This window comes from Pseudorca crassidens, chromosome 8 (assembly GCF_039906515.1).
Source record: "Pseudorca crassidens isolate mPseCra1 chromosome 8, mPseCra1.hap1, whole genome shotgun sequence".
In the NCBI taxonomy this organism is placed as follows: Eukaryota; Metazoa; Chordata; class Mammalia; order Artiodactyla; family Delphinidae; genus Pseudorca; species Pseudorca crassidens.
In genome coordinates this window covers 101714773-101730429 of record NC_090303.1, presented here as the reverse complement: position 1 = coordinate 101730429, position 15657 = coordinate 101714773, and the positions used below count along the sequence as shown (strand labels likewise).

The following is a 15657-nucleotide window of genomic DNA, read 5'->3' as shown; positions in this document are numbered from 1 at the left end:
CAGAATTAATTACACATTCCTATCCTAACTGCCAGGGCACTGGAAAATGTAAACAATCATATAGATATTTGGTGACCACTAAGAGCCTCTGCTTGATTTGGGGGGAAAAATTATATCTATAAACTTCATTTTATACCCCCCAAAAAATCATAATTTTACATAAAGATGGGATTGGTAACAGTGCTAAGCTGAGCAATATTGGAGCCTGAGGAAAAAGGCAAATTCAGTAACGCTGTCTTTATTCAAAATTTTTCTATTTTGTTCAGCATATATTTGATTGCATTAGTTTTGCAAAGGGAGTCATAGGTCAGGGCATTCAGAAACAGTAGACCTCAGGGGTCATTACAGAGATGCTGTGGCTTGGGCATGCCACATTTAGCTACTCGCTAACTGTGCAGGGACTTCCCTGGTGGTCCAGCGGTTAAGACTCCACGCTTCCAATGCAGGGGGCCCGGGTTCGATCCCAGGTCAGGGAACAAGATCCTGCAGGCCGCAACTAAGAGCTTGCATGCTGCAACTAAAAGATCCCGCGTGCTGCAACTAAGATCCAGCGCAGCCAAATAAATAGATAAGTAAATATTAAAAAAAAAATAACTCTGCAGCCAGGTGAAGGAGAGAAGGGGTTTCGGAGGGCATCCCAACGCAATGTGCCCCCTCCATTCTAAGACTTCACTGCTTGGAAGATATATGATCAATGTATTAATATTTTTTCAGAAGGAAAAAAAATGGCTGGTAAACTTCTTCTGACCCCATCTATAAGAAACACACAAATTAAAAAAAAAAATTAACATGTGGAACCCCCAAAAAGGAGAGGGCTCTTGAAATGCAGGCAATATGGTAAAATGTTTTGATTTAAGATTCCCAGGCAGTAAAGTCTGCACTCCAACAAAACAAACTCAGAAAACAAATGAATCTTATTAATGAATGATCAGGCATATTTACTCAAATCAACTGACAAAAGTACCTATTCTAACAATCGCTAGACGAGGCCCTTCAACCATGACAGGCCTCAGGCAAAGCGTTCAGTGTGCGAAACAACAGCGGCTTCCTCATTCTGAATCCGTCCCAGGAGGGGCCTCCCAGTGGCTCCCGGACTTGCCCTCCTGGTTCTCCATCTCTCCTTTTCAAACCCGTTCTCAGGAAATGGAGTGATTTGGATGCCTTGGCAAGTAATCATTGTGATAGGGATTAAAACATCAAACTGAAGAGATGAAATTTAAATGACGGTTGGGGAGTCATTTTGAATGAGTAAGGGTGGGCTTTATACCACGTCACATAGGCTGAAGGTCCACCCTTTTCTCCTTCTAACCAGTGTTTGTAGCATTTAGTGAAATAATGCAGTCAGTCTCCCTGAGTCTCCTGAAATCCTCCTGCAGGCAGCCAGTTAGAAAAAGGTCAAAGCAAGAAATGCCACACCTGTGGGGCAGGGATGGCCACTGGGTTTTTGAAGCCAGGTGCGGTCCCCTCCAGAGCACTGCGACCTTCTGTCCAGAAAGCACTACTCCGGGACCAGGAGGGTCTTCAGTCTGGCTCCATTCTGGACTGGAGAGCCGGGAGGAGGAGGAAGGCAAACCCACCAGAAACCCACCCCTCTAAACCGCGGCACCACCCAGACCGCAGGAACTCGGACGGGAGAGGGAAACAGGGAAGATGGCTGAACCAGGGTTCCTCCTGGCTGGGTGGGGGGCACCGCCTAAGGGGCGGCCCTGAAAGCGGGCTCACCCTTCTCCCCAGGAGAGAACTGTGCATATCTCCGCACCTGGACAGGAGTGAAGGCCACCTCCTCACAGACCCCAGGGCGTTCCCAAAGCGACCTGTGTCCCGTTCTTTCTCGGGTGGCCTCCCCGCCCCACCGATTCTGGGGAGCAGCAGCGCTGACGTCAGCATTCAGGTTGTTCGAGTGACTTTGGGGGCCACTCTATCCTCAGAACCTAGAGCAGGAGCGGAGACGACTCCCGACCGAGCACTCACCTTACTCCCAGCCAGGCATGCAGGGGGCTGGCGGGTGAGGGTCGCGCCATCCTGGGGCCCACCTCGGCGGGTGGGGGGGCGCACCGCCACCCGGGAGAACGCCCCACCGGCCCTTGGCTACGGGCGGTGCCAGACGGGCAACGCGGTGGCTGAGACCGTGGCAGCACGTGGGGGACTCGCGCGGGGTTTACCGCCCTCTCCTCCACCTTTTCTTCCGCAGTCTTAGGAACCCCGCGTTCACGGCGGCGCCGGGTTGCTGACTCCGCGCCCGACACTTACCGCCGATCCCCTGGTGAACCTAAGCAAAGCCGGGTGGGGTGGGGTACGGCGGGGTGGGGGTGAAAACCCGCACTCTGCCCGCTCTCATTGCGCATTCAGGTCCGCACGCCGCGGGGGAGGGCCCCGCGCCGCGGTTTTCCGAGAAGCACGTGCGGGTCAGCGCGCATCCCACAGAAACCCGCGCTTCCGCCGCGGCCGGGTCTGCGGGGCACAGGGCGCGTGTGCGTGTTTCAGGGGGTGAGGCATAAACAGACACTGGGGGACGGCATGAGTCAGGAATCATCTCGGAGCGAGTCCCGCGCCGCCGCGGCCGCAGGGGGCGGCGGGGGTCGGCGGGCGGAGCGGGAGGGCGCGCCGCACGCCGCGCACTTCCTGTTCGAGGCACGCCGCCGTCCACCGCCCCGCGAGCCTGCGTCGGTGCCAGGCCCGGCCCTTCGTTGACCCCTCGGGCCCTCGGGCCCCCAGGCCGCGGCGAGGCGGCGGCACGGAACGGGCGGCTGCCCTCCGCTCCCCGTGGGGCTCCCGCACGCCCTCCGGCCGGCAGGGCGGCCGCCAGAACTCGTGCTCGCAGTCGAGCTTCAGCCCCGTTGCGAAGAGTGTTAGCGCTTGCACCTCCTCTTCCCCTCCTCCCTCCCTCCCTCTCGCCCAGAAAGGAGGACGGACCTAGTTCCAGGCTGCGGGCTGGTTTATTCTCCGGTGGAGGGTCATATAAACATACAAACTGTCTGGCTCTCGCCAGATTTTCCACTTAGGCATAGGCATAGGAGGGCTGCTTCCCAAATTGCCGTGTTTAATTGCACCTGCCTTTCTGATTACCTCTGGGAATCTGTGGGAGGAGCCGAGAGGGTGGAAAATGTTGCTTCGCTTTGCAAAAGGAAGAAAACTTTGTCACCCAGCGGGAGACCTCTGCCACGCGTAGCCCGGCGAGAGACCAGAACCAGGACAGCCTTTGGCTTTGATTTCGCATCCGAAGAGCCCGTAGGAGGAAGAGGACACGTGAACTCGGCGCTCCCGCCGACCGCCACCCCAGCTCCACCTTCCCTCCCCGCGGAAGTCCCCACGCGCTGTCTTCAGGGTGCAAGGACAGTAAACAGCGCGTGCGGCTCACGGCCGACGGCTGGGGCCGGACTGGGAAGGAGAGGACCGAATTCCAGGAACGAGTCACCCGGAATTAACTTCTGGTTAAAGTTATGGGAAGCGCGGCCATGGACACCAAGAAGAAGAAGGATGTTTCCAGCCCCGGCGGGAGCAGCGGCAAGAAGAACAGCAGCCAGAAGCGGCGTTCGCTGCGAGTGCACATTCCGGTGAGTCCCACCCCGCCGTCCCCGGCCCCCCACCCTCGCGTCGCTCCGACCCGGCGCGGAAGCGGTTAACGCGGGACGCCCCGCGCGCGCCGTGCGTGCCCCTCCTGTCACTTCGGGCGGCTTGGGGAAGGGTGGAGGCGCAGGGCCGAGCTGGGCCGCTGTGCCCGGGCTCCATCTCTCTTCCCACCCGCGTGCGAACGGGGCGCGGCGACCGTCTGCGGCGGGGGCGTGAGCTGCGGGGCGGGCTGTGCGCAGCACGGGATCCCGCCGGGTGCGGGCGCTGGGGCGGGGGCGGAGGGGCGGTGCGTAGCGTTGTTTTGTTGAAAAAGGACAGTGTGGACTGCGCTCCGGAGAGGTGGAGCCGCGCGCCGCAGCCCGAGACTGAGGGGAGGGGCAGTGGGTGGGGACAGCGGGGGAGGGGGGCGTTGGCTCAAATGGACACTCCCTGCTCCCCAGTTTCCCTCGGGTGACTCTGGGCCGGGGGCTGGAGACTCCTCTGCAGCCGGCCCCTTTGCCTGACCGTGGGAGCACCTTTCAGGCCCTTGGGGGCTCGGGACTGCCTAAGGCGTGCAGGGCCCTCGCGAACTTCAGCCCTGGCCACGCCGGCAGCCGGCCCGGACTTTGGCGACATCGATCGGTCTGCTGCTTGACTTTGTCCAGCTGGAGGGAGCGGCGGGCGGGGTCGTGCGCCCACCCTGCGCTTTGCCTGCCCAGGTAGCCCGTGGCCCCCAAAGCCTTCCCTAGCCTCCCCGTGGGGGGACGTGCGGCGCAGCCCTTACCTGCACCGGAAGGAAACCCCCAACTGGGTCACACCCCCCAACCTTCACCAACCAAGTAAATGTACACACACACATACACACACACACACACACACACACACACACGAGGGCTCCATGGAAAATGCAATTTTGATCACGGATGAGGCTCTTGGGCACAGGTTGGGGGTGCGCGGTGAGTCCCACCCTCCAGGGCTGTCTCCGATGACACTTGTTAAAGACACCTCCTTAAAGCTAATCCTTCCTGACAGCAGCATGGGGCCTGGGGGAGGGCAGCTGGTCACGCACTTTCTGCTGCGAACCTCCTTAGGCACTTCACTCCTGTGTTCGTTGACCGCAGTTCCTCCTTCCCAGGCCTGTGTGCACACATTGGCCAGGAAGGGTAGGGAGCCCCGGGAGCCCCAGACACCTGATGGGTACTTTAGGGAGCAGCCCCAAGTGGCGAAGGGTGGCCAGCCCTCCCTGGCAGGGGAAAGCTCAGGGAGCAGGTGACTGGACGCCTGCCTGCTGTGTGACCACCAGGGGGATGACCCAAATATGCAGGAATAAGCATTCCTTTGAGTAAACATTCTATATGAAAATGAGATATTCCTGTTTACATTGCTAATGTGAGACATTTTAAGCCATGTTTGTAAATAAAAAGTTAGACACGGGCTTCCCTGGTGGCGCAGTGGTTGAGAGTCCGCCTGCCGATGCAGGGGACACGGGTTCGTGCCCCGGTCCGGGAGGATCCCACATGCCGCGGAGCGGCTGCGCCCGTGAGCCATGGCCGCTGAGCCTGCGCGTCCGGAGCCTGTGCTCCGCAACGGGAGAGGCCACAACAGTGAGAGGCCCGCGTACCGCAAAAAAAAAAAAAAAAAAAAAGTTAGACACAGGTACTCCTGACCTCCCTCGGCAGTCGTCGCTTGGCTGAGCCATTTAACCCCTCAGCTTCTCCCATTTGTCAAACAGATAATAATTCTGCTTTGCGTACCTTTCAGGGATGTTGAAATAAAATAACCCCTGAGAAAGCTCTTACTAATACGAAGTGTTATATGAATGCATGGCTATTACATCTACATCGGAGCACCTAATTTAAAAGAGAGAGAAAAGAAAATGACATTGCCCAGTGCCCAGGCCATATCGTATTTACGTTTGGTGAGGGTCTCAAAGAGGAGTATGTGTGGGGTGCTCTCCAGAGGTGGTGTAGGACAGAATCCAGAACCCGGAAAGGGAGCGCGCGGCCAGGCTGTGAAAGCGGAAAAGCCACGGTATAGTCAGAATACTCCGACCCGCCTTCCTGCTGCTGGTGATGTCTTTGGCTGATTTAGACAACGTTCTTGGCGTGATGCAGCCCTTACAGAAGGTTCTGTTCACTCAATTATTCCACGACACGTGTGCTGTGCTGCTTGATGGGGAGATCCAGGGGGGAACGAGACGGGCTCTGTGTCCACTCTCACAGGGCTTGCGTTTGCTGGGGGGGGGTGGGGACCGAGGGGGTCTCCTCACTAACCAACTAGTAATTACCTGTTGATCCTTGTGCTGGGCTGGGTGAGAGTTACACTCTAGCTGGGAAAATACAGCATTCAGACAGATGTTAGCAGATGACCCAAGGGCACAAGGTGACCAGTGCAGGCAGTACCTGCTTTCAGAGGGGAGAGAAGGGAGAGGCGGCAGTACATGGACATGTTCAGAGAGGCATTAGACCCGGAGGTGGTAGGCAGGACAGAGACATGGCAGGGGTTACCCCTGCCAGGGAACCAGCTTGAGCACCCCCATGGAGTCGGCGAGTTGGAGGACTGCTTCCAACTCCAGGGAAGAGCCCCTTTTCATGGAAGAAAGCGTTCGAGAATCAGAGTAATCAGAAATACATCAAGGTCAGATCAAGGAGAGCCTTGAGGTTGGATCGCATGATTTAGCAAATAAAAATACTAAATGCGGGCTTCCCTGGTGGCGCAGTGGTTGAGAGTCCTCCTGCCGATGCAGGGGACACGAGTTCGTGCCCCGGTCTGGGAAGATCCCACGTGCCGTGGAGCGGCTGGGCCCGTGAGCCACGGCCGCTAAGCCTGCGCGTCCGGAGCCTGTGCTCCGCAACGGGAGAGGCCACAACAGTGAGAGGCCCACGAACCGAAAACAAAACAAAACTAAACTAAATGCCCAGTTAAATTAGAATTTTAAACAATGAACAACTTCTTAGTATATGAATGTGCCAGGCACCATTTGGGATAAACTTATACTAAAAAATACCCATCGTTATCTGAAATCCCAGTTTAACTGGCGTCCTGTATCTTCTCTGGCTGCCCTCCCTGGAAGGTAGGCCCGGGGATGAGGATGTCCCCTGAAGCCACTGAGAAGCTGCAGTAGACGCTGTTGGTGCCCTGTCCCGTGTGCCCGTAGCCCACCCAGCGTTCTCCACAGCCTTGCTGGACAGCTCCGCTCCACACCACAGTTCCTCACTGTGTCTTTCTTGCTCCTGAAGGAACCCTCCTGAATAGGGGCAGTTTGTTCAGCCTGAGTACGGGCTGGGATGGAAATGCTGGGATTGGGATGATGCCCTAAGGGGCAACCCTCAGGCAGGGAGGGGTGCAGGTGGGACTGTTCCCCAGCCTCCCTGTCCCTGGGGTTGATGGTTCTGACATGGGCTCTGTAGGATGTCTCAGAGGGTTGCAGCAGGGCCCAGCCCCCGTTGCCCACAGTGGTGGTCCGATCGTCAATAATGCACCCTTTCTGGTTGTTCTGACTTCCCTGCCTCACTTGCCCTGCTCCCTGGGATAAATGACTGAATCTAAGTTGTTGTCTCACTGTTTTGGGCCGGGGGGGGGGGGGTGATTTAAACTAAGAAGCAATTAAAGGTGACGAAAACAATGCTTTGTGAGAACTCGCTAGCCTGGTGACAGCATGCGCCAGGACATTCGGGATTCTAGAGAGTGACTCCTGGAGGACACTGGCCTGGCGGTCCCGTGGGTGGGCTCATTCGGTGGCGTCCAGTGCCACTCACAGTGGTGAGGCCTCCTGGGACCTCCAATGTCCAAGCAGCTTGTCTTTTTACTGAATTGGATTGTGTCCTTTTTGGACACGATTGGACTCTGTCTCCACCCCCATATCTGGTGCATGAACAGAACCATGACCAAGGATGTTGGGGGGAGTCGTTGCAAACCTTCATCCTAGGCTCTGATTATCTTTAACCATCTTCACTCTGCCTTCCTACCAATAGCGCCTGCTGTGCCATGAGACACCAGAAAAGAGGAATCAGTTTTAGGGGATACACTAGGGACTTGGGTGACAGCGGGTAGTGGAGACCCAGAGTTACTAACTAAGGTAACTTATTCGTTGAATTCTGTCGTAGGGAGAATGGCCCTTGGGCCTAATGGAGGGTGTAACCTTGCTTGATTTTAATCTCAGCTTGGATCACCTTTATGGGAAACCATCTCGGATCTTGTCAGGGGAAAGAGAAGGAGAGGAGGGGAGGGGAGGGGAGAGGAGGGAGGGGAGGGGAGAGGAGGGAGGGGAGGGGAGAGGAGGGAGGGGAGGGGAGAGGAGGGAGGGGAGGGGAGGGGAGGAAAAGGAAGAGGAAAGGCTGAGTGCAGGTTCCTTTGGGGTTGCACTGGGCCTTTAAAAGTAGTGAGATGGGCATAGTGTTCAGAGTCCTGGTGAGTTGGCACCTTGCCTGGGTTCTCTTTCCTCAGCCTTCATCTGTACGGTAAAGTGGGAATAATAATCAAGGTGGTGGGAATGCTTTTAGAAAACACCTCATTAGAAGTCTAGCTGTGTGTGGCGATCTGCTAGCACTTTGCCAGAGAAGCCATTGCTGGGAGTAAGCATGTTCTTTCCTCCTTTTTGTCCGAGAAAACTTATTTTCGCTATTAATGCTGAAATTCATGTATCTTAGACATATTTTAGTTGATGACTGTTGGCTGGGTCGTTGACTGTATTGTTGGTCTCTGGAACTCTTCACAAGCCAGTGACAGAGCAGGAGACCAAGGGGGCAGGGAGGGCTTTGGAGAGAAGGACCCGCACAGGAGCCCGTGGGGACAGAGGCAGCTGGAGGGGGTCAGACTCGATCCGAGGTCGTGGCCCAATATTTACTGCTGGCAGAACGCACAAGTCCCCAGGCCTCTTGGGAGAGGTGCTCCAGAAATCCTTCACCGTCCCTGGAGACAACCTAAAAATAGAGCTAGGGGCAGCTGGCCGGTCCCAGAAGGTTGTGGAGACACAGCTTGGCTTGGTCCTGCCACTAGGGATGCCTTTGCTTGTGGTGTCTCCGGAGGGAGGCCTCACGCTGCTGGAGGCCCAGCGCCCTTCACCTTGGCGATGGGCCGGTGACCAGTAGCCTCCATCCAATCAGATCTGCTCTGCTAGGGCAGTGCATGGTGGGAGGGGCCATCGCCCGGATGTGGGTGGGGATGAGAGCTGCCTTTCTGCCCCCAGGGACTGGAGGACCCAGTGACAGCAGTGCTCACTGCCCAATACACCATCGAAACACCCTGGAGTGAAGCCTCGGTGAAGAGAAAGGGGATGCTGGGCGGCACAGTGGGGGTGTCAGTTTTGACCTTGGCCTTGACCTTGGTCAGTTTGTACCCCTTGAGCAAGATTTGTTGGGTTAGGGTAGTGTTTTTTTTTTTTTTTCCTTTTGTGTATGGCTTTTTTTTTTTTTTTACATCTTTATTGGAGTATAATTGCTTTACAATGGTGTGTTAGTTTCTGATTTATAACAGTGAATCAGTTGTACATATACATATGTTCCCATATCTCTTCCCTCTTGCGTCTCCCTCCCTCCCACCCTCCCTATCCCACCCCTCCAGGCGGTCACAGTACGGTAGATAGCTAGTGGGAAGCAGCCGCATGGCACAGGGCAGTGTTTTTTAAAGTGCAGTTCGTGGACCAGCTTAAGCAGAACCACCCGGTGTTTGTTTAAAATGTAAAATCCTAGGTCTCGGCCCAGAGCTGCTGAATCAGAGTCTCTGGGGAGTGGGATCTGTGGTTCTTTGTTTCTGGTAAGTTCTCCAGGTGACTCCTGTGCCTACAGGGGTTTAAAAAACAATTGATTTCCAACTGCCTCAGCGTAACACTGATCCGTTCTTCTGCCCCGGTGAGTTACTCCATCAATCTGTCCATCCACCCATCTAAGTATCCGTGTGTCTGTCCATCTATCCATCTGTCTCTCATCTGCACTTTTTCAGCTGTCATTGAGAAGAGAGATCCTTGGCTGCTGTTAAACAAAGGTGGAATATTTCTGGCTCCCAAATAAAGATGAATGTCCAGATAGGCCCCCAGCCTGAGTAACCCAATATGAAGCAGCCTGTTAGGCCTCACTGCAGTGTTTCTGGACTTAGCCCTTCCGTGGTTTGGTGCATCTTGGGTGCCCTGAGCACAGGTTCTTAGTTGCTGCACAGCATATAGCGTCTTCCCAGACCAGGGCTCGAACCCATCTCCCCTGCACTGGCAGGCGGATTCCCAACCACTGCGCCACCAGGAAAGCCCTCTTGTGCTAAATTCTTAAAAGAAGTGATTGTGTGAATCCTTCTACGAAAAAACAAAGATTTTATATATGTACGTATCTTCAAGAGTTTTGTGAAGGTGCGGAAGTGTTTTTCCTATAGCTCTTTCTAATAATATTAACCCTCAATAAATGTTAACTCGAAAATAGGAACCTATAACTTAGTAAAAGGTGTCTAAGTTGATGTGGCATTTGAATATCTACAGGAGAAATCTGCAAAAGGGCCCAGAGTATGATACTGGGACCTTCAGGAGTCAAGGTACTCAGTGATAGAGCCCCTGGAACTCTCCTGTGGCTCCGGGGTTCACAAAGGAGGCCTGGGTGCCTCTCTGCAGCTCGCAGAGCATGGCTGACAGTGCGTGGGCTTCCTGCAGCGTGGACATTGCATACTGGCTGAATGCCAGTTAAACACAGTCCAGTGCTGGGCAGGCAGAGAACAGATTTAGGGGTCCCCTTCCTTGAAGACTCTACCTGCAGACCATGCACAGACCAACGTGGACCAGCTCACGTAGTGATCTAAGCAGAGCACATTCAAAACTCGTGGATTTGCAGAATCACGTCCAGTGACTTTGGGCGTACATGCAGGCTGGATTCCGTCTCATCCTCTTGTCCCCACTTTACAGATGGCCCAGCTGAGAACAAGTACGTTCCCCGTTTCATGGTTGGGTGACACTTTATTCAAGTCTAGCCTCTGCTGCCCTGTGCCCACTCTCCCCCAGGACCTGTCTGTGGAGGGTCCAAGATCCTTGTGTAAACCAGGCTCTGAACACTGCATAGTGGCCTAATGATAAATGCGACCATTTACATTCGGGATCATTATTGCACCAAAAGGACGTCGCTAGCTGAGGTTCCAGAAGCAGAAGCAGCAGCCCAGGACAGTGTGTGTTCAATGTTATATCTTTCCACACATCATAAACTCTGGTTCTCAGTGCTTCACAAGTATCTTTCCCTGCCTGTTTTCTTTGAACTGCCCTTCCGAAATAAAACCCAGCAAAACTATTCTGTTGCTGATCTGCACTCAGGGGTTTCCCTTTAGACCAAAGTATGACTCAGGAAAGGACTTGGAAGCACTTCTTACTTGCCAAGGGCTTTTCACCTGCTCACACTTCCTTCACTTAACTTCGACATCAGTTGTGTCCTCTGAAACCATCCAGACAAATAAATGTGCTCTTACATGATGCTGTTTCTTGTCTAATTTCTTCTACTTTTCCTGTCTTGGTATATTCAGCTCACTGCCAGCGCTGTCTATTTCTGGGCACTATTTCACTTTTATGGGGCTGCTCAGGTCACCGAACAGGCCACAGACCCTTGGAAGAGCTGGGTTAGAATCCAGCCCTCTTCTCCCCCAGTCTCCTCCACCCACCCCGCTCTGGCCCAGAACAGTGATTATGAGTACATGTGAATGCCTGTGACTCCCAGTTCTTTCCAGACAGTAACCAGCCTGTCTTGATATCCCAGGACAGCGAACCGAATGTCAGAATGTGGTCAGTGTCTTTAAAATTTGGGACAAAGGCCGGTGAAGTGCTGCGCAGCCGAGTTGAAACAGTCCTTAATTTGCTTGGTCAATTGACCGTGACCTTGCTGTCAGATGGGCAGAGCCACATGGGAGTGAAGCTATACCCCCAAGGGTTAACCACAGGGAATTCTTAGAGAGACCCCACTGCAGGGTGTGTGCAGCTGAACCAGAGGAAATGGTTGAGGGTTAATCAGCCGGGCTTCCCCTCCAGCGGAGGAAGGTTTCTCACGTGTGACTGGTTTAGCCCTGCATCGGAATGGTTAACCCAAATCTCATCTCTTTGTTCTTCTACCTACGTTGAAAATAATTTGATCCCCATCCTTTCCTTCCTGTTGACAGGAAGCCCTTCTCTGCCAACTCATGGCTTGTCACAGACCAATCAGATATCATCCAGGCTCTGGGGCTCATGCCAGGGCCTCTGTGTTTTGATATACTCTGACCTGGCAGCAAAGTTGCTGATGAATGTACAACAAAGACCAATTTGCTCTTGGTCACCCCAGGAGTCCAGCCTTTTTTCCATGCGGCTGAGGCCGGGTCCTAGCTGTGGGAGCCGTGCAGCCCTGCCAGCCTCCTGCGGGGGCCCGGCGGGGACTCGGTGCAGAGCCAGGCGCAGGTGGCACTGGGGTGACCTCCGCTGGTGCTGGGGTTGCAGGAGTAAGGACACGACAGGGCCGGAATTTTAGGAAGTGGGGCCCCAACTACTCAGTTTGTAAAGAAGTGGAGAGCTAGGTTGCTGGGACCGTGTTTACAGTTGGCCACCTTTAGAGCTGGGACTGGGAAACCTGTCAGCTCATTTATGTCTGTTTCCCAGGTCCTGTGCTAGGTGTTGAGGATACAAAGGTGAATAGGGTCATGGGCTGAACTGTGTCCCCCAAAGCTATGGTGAAGTCCTAACCTTTGGTACCTGTGAACGTGACCTTATTTGGAAACAGGGTCTTTGCAGATGTCATCAGGTTACCATGAGGTTAGGCTGGGTCCCTAAACCAGTATGACTGACGTCCTTATAAAAAGTGGGAAATTTGGATACAGAGACACAGAAGGAAGATCACGTGAAGACAGAGGAGAGACTGGAGTGATGTTGTCATAAGCCAGGGAACCCTGGGGCTACTAGAGACTGGAAGAAGCAAGGGAGGACCCTCCCCTGGAGGTTTCCAAGGGAGTGTGGCCCTGCCAGCACCTTGATTTCAGGCTCTGGCCTCCAGAACTGTGAGAGAATTTCTGCAGTTTTAAGTACACACGGCTTGTTTGTGGTACTGTGTTACAGGGGCCCCAGGGACCTCATACGACAGGCTCCCTGCCTGCACAGCACAGCTGCGGACTGTGATTATTCCGATGCGGTTCCCCGGCCGCATTCTTGTCCACAGGATATTGTGTAATGAGCACCCTAGCAGTTCAGACGCTGCTCGACGGGTAGTTTTGTTCATGGTGGCTATGACCGATCCGTACTACTGATGATCAGATACTCTCTGGGACGCCATGTTGTCATCAGATTTAGCTAATACTGATGGAGCACTTGCTCCAGGTGCCAGGCGTGTGCTTAGGTAAGCTGTCTCCGTTTATCTCCAAAACGACCCTGTGAGATACTATTATTGTCACTATCGGTGTTATTATCCTTATCACAGAGAAAGAACTTCAGGCCGTCCACAGCTCACAACTATTGTATTCCAACGTGCAAAGAAAGTTCTGGTGTTTAGTTGGGTTTTCGATGTCCCTGCTCTGCCCTGCCCCAGCCCCAGGGTTTGGATGCCCGTGAATGGTCCAGGCAGCCTGGGGTGGGAGGCAAGACTGCTGGGCAGGACAGACACCACCCCGGTGATGGGCACGCAGGAGAACGAAATACCTGGGCTGGCAAGCTGCCTTCCAGGGGTTTGCCCTTGGGCTTAACCAGGTCTCTATTTGCTTCCTTTTGCATGAAGGACATTGCAGGCTGTTATTTGCCCTCATCTCAAAGATAAATAATCTGCCTTTTATAGTCATAGGTCTTATTCTCTAGCTCTTTCTCAGTTTTTGTTTTTTAAATAACTGAGCATTAGAGTGAACACCAAACCAGGAATCAAGAAATCTTGCGCTGAGTCCTCTGTCCCACGACTGCGGGGCTTCTTCTTACTGAGTTACCAGACATTCGCCAAAAGCCCTTTCTTTGTGTGCCAAGCGCCAGGCAAGGCTGAGAGTAAAACTGCCACCGGGAGGGGCACGGCCCCCACCTTCACAAGGCTCAGAGTCTCCAGGGGAGCCGTGGCACAAGTCACCACATCGGTTCATTTTTGCTACCAAACACCCCCAAAACAGTGACTTAAAACAGCAAACATTTGGGACTTCCCTGGCGGTCCAGTGGTTAAGACTTCACCTTCCAATGCAGGGGGTGCAGGTTCGATCCGTGGTCAGGGTGCTAAGATCTCACATGCCTCGCGGCCAAAAAACCAGAGCATGAAACAGAAGCAATATTGTAACAAATTCAACAAAGACTCTAAAAATGGTCCACGTCAAAAAAAAAATCTTAAAAAAAACCCATTTATCTTCCTCAAATACATATACTGTATAATAATTAATAATATTAATATAATAATCAGTGTATTAATCTTGTTACTATATAATTATATTATAATTATGTGATATTGTTATATATAATTATATATAATATATAATTATATATAACATAATACACACAGATATATATAATTATATGTAATATATTACATGTTATATATTACATTATGTATTACAATTATAACATTAATTATAATCGTTAAATATTACTTTCTAGTAGATACTTACTATATTAAGACCTTAAACAGGTTGACGTATAATTAATATTATGTTTAATAACATATTATCATTAATCACGTAGTTGCTAGATAGTAATTTTCTATGTCATATCTGTAAGCGAGAGGATTGCAGTCTAAGGTCTCCACCGGCTCAGGCACCATGATTGTACGGACACTGCTTCGTCCCAAGGTCGGGTGGGCGTCGAGGGGCTGTGAGCGAGGGGGGGAGCCCAGGTCCTCCCGAGGCTGGCATGTGGTAGGCCCCCCACCCTTTCATCACTGAGGGTGGATGCGCATCAGGGGAGCCGCTGTGCCCTTGGGGAGAGGCCAGTGCCAGGGGAACGGAGAGGTAACTTTTCACCACTCTTCTTTGCTCGTTAAGTGTATTCTGAGATTTCTGAAATGACCTGAGGACACAGGTAATAGAATATTCTCGGCTCCAAGACACAGGGAAATGCTGGGCCACAGTACCAAACTGGGTTTAGGGAGGAACCTGGCCGGGAGTCTTCCCGCCAGGTGCAGAAGTGGCCTGGAGCCTGCGTGGTAGCCTCCGGGAGCAGAGATGAGGCCGCCTCCAGAGTCACGTGACTGGCCAGTGGCAAAGCAGGCAGGAAAACTCGGGTTTTCTCCTCGGGGGAATGTTGGGAAGACAGGAGACCCTTTCTGGTAGGCGGGCATTCGTGGCGCAGGTGAGGAGGGCTTCTGGGGAGCCCAGTCTGCCTGGCCCGCGTGGTGCTCTGCAGAGCTCTGCACCTCGGCTTAGATCAGAAAATGATTTCAAAGCAGCTCCGTTTTGCACTGGCTCGAAATCAAAGCTGTGGGCAGCGGTGAGCCATCGTGGAGTCCTTTCAGCGCGGACCCAGGCTCCAGGCTTGCACTGGCTTCCGCACTCCATCCACACCCGCCTTCTCTAGACGTGGTGACGACAGTTTTCAGGGAAGGTTCAGAGCACAGCTCCATAGGCTTGGCGTGCGGGCACTGCGTTTATGACCATAATAAAATATGACTTAAAGTCGAATGGACATATTTGGTTATATTCCTCATTTAATGATGATTTGCCTCTGAAACGATCTTTGTTACCTTCACCTAAAAATTATTCTTAGCCAATGATTCTGTGCCTCTAGCTTTGGTCCTTCAGTGGTGGGGGAAGGAAAGAAAGCCAGCGGGGCAGAAGGAGAAGCTGGATGGTGGAGGGGTCACAACTGGCCTCAGCTGACCCCCTGGAACTGGGGTGGCCCTTCAGAGTTGTGCCAGATGGGGTGAGTGGGGGCCGGACCCTTGTCTCCTTAGTTAGAACATGTGCTCCTTTGAGGATGGTGTGCCTCTATATCTTCCTGTCCCAACCCCAGGGAAACCATCTCCCATGTGAGCAGCCCTCACGTTGATGCCAATAATGATGGAGAGAAAGTGCAGAAGACAAACAACACCGCGGGGAAGGAAAACAATCTTTGAGAATCCAGGTGCTTAGTTAACTCTACGAACTAATTCCAAAAAAGCTGGGTGAATCAGCTGTTTACAAATCTTACAGGAGTCAAAGACGGAAAGAGAAAAGTTTCAGATAAACCATGTT

General features: G+C 53.1%; 2 protein-coding genes across 8 annotated transcripts in view; one reads left to right on the top strand and one right to left on the bottom strand.

The window, feature by feature from the left end:
• GALNTL5 (polypeptide N-acetylgalactosaminyltransferase like 5) overlaps positions 1-2661 on the bottom strand; it is a 125655-nt gene extending 122994 nt beyond the window's left edge. Inside the window, exon 1 of one of the 2 annotated variants that reach the window (XM_067747504.1) lies at positions 1972-2661. The gene's annotated coding sequence lies outside the window, so the exon portion shown is untranslated. Of the gene's footprint in view, positions 1-1416 lie in introns of both variants that reach the window. The other variant, XM_067747505.1, reaches the window with a different exon arrangement.
• Positions 2662-2758: 97 nt separating this feature from the next.
• Positions 2759-15657, top strand: part of PRKAG2 (protein kinase AMP-activated non-catalytic subunit gamma 2) — a 276835-nt gene continuing 263936 nt past the window's right edge. Inside the window, exon 1 of one of the 6 annotated variants that reach the window (XM_067747498.1) lies at positions 2759-3554. In XM_067747498.1, the coding sequence (XP_067603599.1) occupies positions 3441-3554 (114 nt within the window). In that variant the 5' untranslated portion in view covers positions 2759-3440. The remainder of the gene's footprint in view (positions 3555-15657) is intronic. The other 5 variants (XM_067747491.1, XM_067747492.1, XM_067747499.1 and 2 more) reach the window with 5 other exon arrangements.